The sequence below is a fragment of the Gavialis gangeticus genome, unplaced genomic scaffold (assembly GCF_001723915.1).
Source record: "Gavialis gangeticus isolate Ggan-Ray unplaced genomic scaffold, GavGan_comp1, whole genome shotgun sequence".
NCBI lineage: Eukaryota > Metazoa > Chordata > Crocodylia > Gavialidae > Gavialis > Gavialis gangeticus.
Window position 1 is genome coordinate 6,448,322 of NW_017729019.1, and position 6,534 is coordinate 6,454,855.

A 6,534-nucleotide genomic window follows, 5' to 3' on the forward strand; every position below is an offset into this window, starting at 1 on the left:
CTCTGCACCCTCTCCATGTTGTCCGCATCCCTCCTGAAGTGCAGCGCCCAGAGCTGGACGCAGTGCTCCAGCTGCGGCCTGACCAGTGCCGCATAGAGGGGGAGGATCACCTCCTTGGACCTGCTCGAGATGCAGTGCTTCAGCCAGGGGCTTGGGCTCAGGAGCAGTGTGATGGCCCCGGGCCTCCCTCCCCGCCCTGGGATCTGTGTCCCAACACAAGGGCCTTTGGGTCCTGCTGTCAGCTGGCCTGGAGGGAGGGTAAGACTTCTGCGCTGCTGGCAGGGGAGCAGCTCTAGCGAGGCTCTGGCTCCAGGGGTCTCTGTGCAGCCACCTTGGCTCCTGCCCTTTCCTGGCCAGTCCCTGCTCCGTGCTCCCCGCCCCAGTGGGTCCTGCCTGCAGTGATGAGGAACTGCGACCTGTGGGGTTCAGGCAAGGTTGGCCTCATCCTAGCTGGGTGCTGTGGCACCTGCCCTGGCTTGTCGGTGCCCAGCCTGGCTGACCTGCGCCCTCCTGCCAGGGAGATACTGGACTTCTCCCGCAGCTGGCTGCTGCTTGTGCTGCAGGACCACATCCGCAGTGCCCGGCTCGGCTTCTTCGTTCACTACTTCCTGCCACTGGCGGCTGCCCTGAAGGGCAGAGGTAAGAGGGGACCAGAAGGGAGAGCTCTGGCTCCGCTCTGTCAGCCAGAGCCGAGTCCGTGGTTGTGTGGGGATTCCCCACCCCTGGGTGAAGTAGGCAGCACTGGACCGCGAGGCTGGTGCTGCTGGGTGGAGGGGGCAGGGGGTCCTGCTGGCCCTGTCCCCCTGCACCCCCAGGCTGAGTATGCTTGGCCCTTGGGCAGCTCTGGCTGGGCCAGCTGGACTCAGCTCATCTCCCCAGCTGGGGCTCTTCATCTCAGGGCTGCTGATGTCCCTTGCTCTCTAAGGCCCAGCTGCCCCCCTCCATGGCACAGTTCACCCTGCTGCCCCCCAGGATGCCTGCCTCCCCTTCTCCCGCCATACCCACAGGCATATCCATGCACACATGCTGAAGCCTGCTCCCACCAGGCTTATGTCTCATTCTTTCTGCTGCAGCCATGAAGCTAGCTCAAGACAGGATGATGCTGAAGTCCGAGATCTACAACGAGCTAGAGGGGCAGGTGAACAGTGGCTCACTGGCATGGCCAGCAGGCACCCCCAGGGTCCCGAGCTCCAGGCTCCAGCAGAGCTGATGAAACCATGGAGGGGGTGCAGCAGTGGGTGCCAGGATCCCCTGGGGAACGTGAGACCTACCATGGCTCTGTGCAGCCCGGTGTCCTGCCTCTCACCACAGCAGAGGATAGGTGCTGCAGGGGAGGATGAAGGAGGCCTAGCCAGAATTCCCCCCTGCTCCTTTCTCATGGCAGCTTCCAGGGCTGGGAGGTTCAGGGCTCTCTGACACAGGCCCCTCCACTCCCCATGCCTGTCTTCCTCGTCTAATATCTGCTAGCAGACCTTTCATTCATGTAGTCCCAGAGCCATGGGGCTGACAGGGACCCACAGGGGTCACACCTAATCCAGCCCCTGCCTGAGGCAGAGTCAGCCCTGTCCAAACCATCCCAGACTAGAAAGCCCTAATCTTTGGGCCTTTTACCCTCCCTGGCTCCAGCACTGAAAGCTGGGGTGAGCAGTGGGGGACCCCCTCTTGTCAGTGCTGGGAGGCCGGCCTCTTCTGGCCCCTTCTCCACGGTTAGTCTCTGTTTGCCTTCCAGGTGTGGTCCCTGCTGCCCGTGTTTTGCAGGTGTCCCACGGATGTGGTGAACTCCTTCAGCAGGCTGGCGCACACCCTGGGCACGACTCTCATTGAGCGCCCTGACCTGCACCTCACTGTGTGCCATGCCCTGTGCACCCTCATCACCAAAGGCTGCCAGACAGGTAAGGTGGACAGGGGGAGGCTCAGAGCAGCATGGCGAGGCAGCTGGTGTCCTGCCCCAAGGGCAGAGGAATGGTGGGGGGGCAGTGAGGCTGGGATGGTTGCCCCAAGCCCTCTCCAGAGTGGGCTCCACTGTCTCCTGTAGGGCAGGCCTGGCATGTGCAGGGGAGCCCTGGAGGGAGAACATGGGTAGGTGCCAGGGCCCTGGCAGCAGACCCTCATGGCCCCCCCGGTCTCTGCCCCTTGATCCCCAGCTGCCGAGCGGGCAGAGGTCAGCCACTTCGCCAAGTACTTCCTGCCCATCTTGTTCATCATGTACAGACAGCCCGACAACAACAGGGCACATCAGCACACTGTGCTGGACACCATCCGCACTTACCTCACCATCACTGACCGGCAGGTGAGGGGGGCAGCGCGGGGTGGCCCGTGAGCACCCTTGTGGGTACAGAGGGAAGGACCTGGTGCTGCCAGCTCCACACAGCCTTGGGGTGGGATTGCTGTGGAAGCACGTGGAAGTTGGGCAGAGCCACAGGGAGGGAAGGGGAGTGTGGCTGCAGTGGGGCCGAAGGTGCCGGAGCAAGAGATGCAAGGGACCAAGCTGAGACCCAGGGGTCCCTCCATGCTCCAGCCGTGACAGGCAGGACCAGGCACAGCAGGGGAGACTGGGGGGGCTCAGGGCATCCAGGTCAGCTGGCACTGCAGCTAACCGGTCACTCCCCCCTGGCCTGGCCCTCGCTCTCCACAGATGGTGTGCAGGTTCCTTCAGGATGCCGAGAGGATGCTGCTCTGGAGAGGTCCCCACATCGTAGAGTTCACCAGGTAATATCTGTGCCATCACGGTGACTCCCAGGCGCTGCCTCCCTGGAGAGATCAGCCCCCGCCCCTCCCATACGGGCTGCACTCACCGCTGCCTACCCGGAGCCCCCAGTGTGTCCCCAACCCAGCTGGCTCCCAGCATCCCCCTCACCCCCATATTTGGGCACTGCGGGGAGGACAGCTGGGGATCAGCACCCAGGCCAGCCACAGGCTCACCTGCTCCTGCACAGGCTATCGAACCTGGACCTGATCATGGCCATGGTGCCCTACGCTGACGAGCCAACCCTGAGCACCCTGTACCACACCATCCAGCGCTTCCTGCACAGGGTGAGAGTTCCCACCCTGGGAAGCCTTGGGAAGGAGAGGGGCTGGGGACCTCCTGGTTCAGGGCAGGAGGCCCTAGGCTTGGATAGGTTTGTGTCTCCAGGGACTCCCCCCATGGGCCAGCTGGGGTGGGGATGAGGTCCCTGGGTGCTCAGAGCTGCTGCTGGCCTGGGGGGAGGGCTGGGAAGTGCACGTGGCCGATGCCACTAGGTGATTCTGTGCACCAAGGTGTTGGGCGTCTGCGAGAACGCTGCCATGCTGCTGGTGAAGATGGGCCAGGCCTTCCTGTGCTTTGGCCCCACCCCACAAGGTTAGACCGCCCCCCCCACCTCAAGCTGCTCACTGCCCCCCCCGGCACCCTGCAGCCCCCCCACCCTGTGTAGGGCCATGGCCTCTCCTAGGCTGCCCCCAGCGATGAGCTTTCCCAGTACCCTCTCCCTCGGATGTGGGTCACTTGCAACAGCCTGGGCTGCAGCTCTTGGGTGTAACTGGCACCTGCCGGGGCAGGAGCCAATGTGGGGGGGCCATGGCCCTTGCTGACCTGACTGCTGCCCCACGCAGAGGCCATGCAGAGGTTCCTGTTCCTTGTTTTCCCGGGACTCAACGGCTCTGTCAGCATGATCAACTGCACCGTGCTAGTGCTCACCCGCCTCCTCTTCAACTTCAAAGGTGAGGCTGGGCTGGGGGCCTGGATGCTGCAGGGCACAGGATCCTATGGCTGGGGCAGACCTGGGAGGGGGGAGGTCCTGGGGTGAAGCCCCTTGAGGATGGCAGAGGGGCTCTTTGCAGCCCCCTGGTGCCATTGGGGGAGTAGAGGGGCGGATGTGGTGGTACTGTGGCCCATCTAGGGGACCTCTTGCTTGGCGGAGCCTGCCTTGGCACCTACCAAAGCCAGAGCCCCTCTGCCAGTAAGAGGGGCTCCATCCTGCTCACCAGCCCCAGCCTGCATGGGGGGTAGGGTCCCCAGGGTGTGCGCAGACCTCATCGGCACTGCCTACCCCACAGAGCACCTGGGCCCAGATGAGACAGAGCTCCTGCTGCACAGCGTCTGCATGCTGCTGGGTTTCCGCGCCCGCTGCGTGGTCAAGGCTGTGCTCGGCTTCCTCCAGGATGCACTGCTGCTCTTGGATGACAGGTTGCTGGCCCCACATATCCCCACTGTGGTAAGTCTGGCCTGGGGGGAAAGAGCTGGGCTCCGGTAGTGGGAGGCAGGGGGAGGGCTCCCTTCCCAGCTCAGCAGCTGGACTGCCCTGGCTTGCAGCACATCCTAGGATTGCAGCCACCCAGCTCAGCCACTGCCAAGCAGGGGGGCGAGGGCTGAATTGCCTTGCTGTGGGGTGTGGGGTCCAACACAGGATCCAGGGTGGGGAAATGGTGATACTGAGGGAGATCAGCTCCATCTGCAGAGGGTGGGGGGCACCTTGTGTGGTGGGCAGAGAGCAATGGGGCGTGGGGGTGATGGGGGCAACAGGGTGTGGGGACTGGAGAGGCAGTGAGTGTTGGGATGGCAGGGGTGACGATCCCTGTCCTGGCAGCTGGAGGCTTTGCAGGGCCTGCCAAATATCATGAAGCGTCACTTCCGTGCGAAGCTGAAGTTCATTCACAACCGTTGGTGAGTAGGGGATGGGCAGGGAGTTGCAGCATGGCTGAATCCTGCTTGGGCCCTTGGGACACTCTGGGAGTGGGGGAACCCATGTCTGACCCGTAGCTGTGGCAGGCATGGTGTCCCCGGGGGGGCAGCTTTCCTAGCTGACCCCCATCTCCCCAGAGCTTCGAGCTGGTGTGGGTGCTGCTGCCAGCCATGTGCTACAATGTGCTGTGTGCTGAACATCCGCATGGCTGAGGCCCACGGGTGGAGGCAACGCGTTCTGTGCCAGGCAGCTGCCTGCAACCAGAGCCACGAGGCACCTCCAAGACCCAGAGGGGACAGATGACGGTGGAGGCTAGGTGGCCTGGTTCCAGTCCCACTGGGAGAAGAGAATGGGGAGCTTTAGGGTCTCATGCCCCATGGGAGACACTGGCCGTGTGAGGGTGTCTTGCCCCAGCCCTGTTAACCCTTCACCGTCTTGTTACCAGACTTAACACTAGACTCCAGGTAGTGACAGGGATTTCATAAAAGCTTGAACAAGATCAGTCCATTCGGTGAGAACATTTACTGATTGCAGCGGTTTACAATTTCAAGCACGTGACAAAGAACATATACCTTTCTGTGCCCGGGACACGTGGCTGGGACAGTGTGAGCTCTTGGCTGCCAGCTGTCACAGTCACCAGGGCAGCCCCTGGCACATGGCTCGCATGCTCTGCCCCATCCTGAGTATTGCTTGTGGAGTAACGAGGCCCCCGGGCCCCAGGCCACCCCACTCAGGGCCCGGCCCAGCCCGCTCTGTCCAGGCAGGACCCTGTCCTTTGCTGAGATGTGATGTGCTCCCCCGTGGTGTCTGGGCCCTACCTACCCTGCCCTGAGTCTTGTGTTGCAGTAGGAGGCTCCAGAATCCATCCGCCCCCAGGACACAAGGAGGACTACACATTCAAGGTAAGGGCCCCTCATGGCACCTGCCTCTGGGGCAGCAAGGTAGGGCACCAACTCAGGCAACCCCTGTGCTGTGGTGCCATCCGTGCCCTGCCCTGGGGCCCCGGGTGCAGCAGGAGGCAGCTGCCCAAAGCCCAGACATTCAGGGGCCCAGCCTGGAGCTGCAGTATGTGAGGGGCTATTGTAGTCCCAGAGCCGTGGGGCTGGCCAGGACCTGCAGGGTCACATTCAGGCTCAGCCCTGCCAGAGGCAAAACCAGCCCTGTCCAAACCAGCCCAGACAAACCTCATGTCTGACCGCTGAGCCACACAACAGTCACCCAGACACAACCCCAGGTATCACCCCCACCCCTGCCCCCAGGAAAGCAGGGGGGCTGCGGCCACCAATGACCTGGTGCTGCCGGGGGGAGTTCTTGGATGCTCCAGAGACCCCAGGCAGAAGCTGTGCCCCCGCTGCAGAGGAAGGCAAAACCCCCAGCTCAGATCAATCTGACGGTGGGAAATCCCTTCCTACCCCCAGTGCAGCATCAGTCTGAGACTGAGCAGAGAGGCAAAACCCTGTAGCCAGGACCCTGCAGGGCTGGTACCAGCAGGCGCACTGGCACAGCCCAGTCCCCATCCCCAGGCTTGGCTGCAGCCTGCACCCAGCACCTCTGGGGAGGCTTAAAAACCCCTTGCCTGGGAGGTACCATGGGGCTGTGTTGCCCAGGGCCTCTGCCCCTCTGCCTCGAGCCCACATCACTGCAGCAGTGTTGGTCCCGGAGTTCAGGGGAAGGGGGCACTGGCCCCTGCCAGGCTGGCATCTGTCTCCACTGTCCTGTGTGTTCTGCAGAAAGGCAGAGACGACGTGAAGGCCGGTCAGCTGGACCCCTACACCTACTTCGCCCTCAACAGGTCCCTGCTCAACAGGAGGTACAGCACAGATGCTTGTCGGGGGGGGGGGGGCCTTGCCCATGGCTGTGGGAAGGGGGGTCG

General features: G+C 63.1%; 1 protein-coding gene across 1 annotated transcript in view; it reads left to right on the top strand.

Moving 5' to 3' along the window:
* The window catches only part of LOC109295215 (RRP12-like protein), a 25,011-nt gene that overhangs the window by 12,953 nt on the left and 5,524 nt on the right, over positions 1–6,534 (top strand). The window contains exons 15-26 of the mRNA XM_019513923.1: positions 518–639; positions 1,074–1,138; positions 1,730–1,892; positions 2,145–2,290; positions 2,636–2,709; positions 2,937–3,033; positions 3,259–3,340; positions 3,592–3,699; positions 4,036–4,193; positions 4,566–4,642; positions 5,508–5,563; positions 6,392–6,474. Of these exons, the coding sequence (XP_019369468.1) occupies positions 518–639; positions 1,074–1,138; positions 1,730–1,892; positions 2,145–2,290; positions 2,636–2,709; positions 2,937–3,033; positions 3,259–3,340; positions 3,592–3,699; positions 4,036–4,193; positions 4,566–4,642; positions 5,508–5,563; positions 6,392–6,474 (1,231 nt within the window). The remainder of the gene's footprint in view (positions 1–517; positions 640–1,073; positions 1,139–1,729; positions 1,893–2,144; positions 2,291–2,635; positions 2,710–2,936; positions 3,034–3,258; positions 3,341–3,591; positions 3,700–4,035; positions 4,194–4,565; positions 4,643–5,507; positions 5,564–6,391; positions 6,475–6,534) is intronic.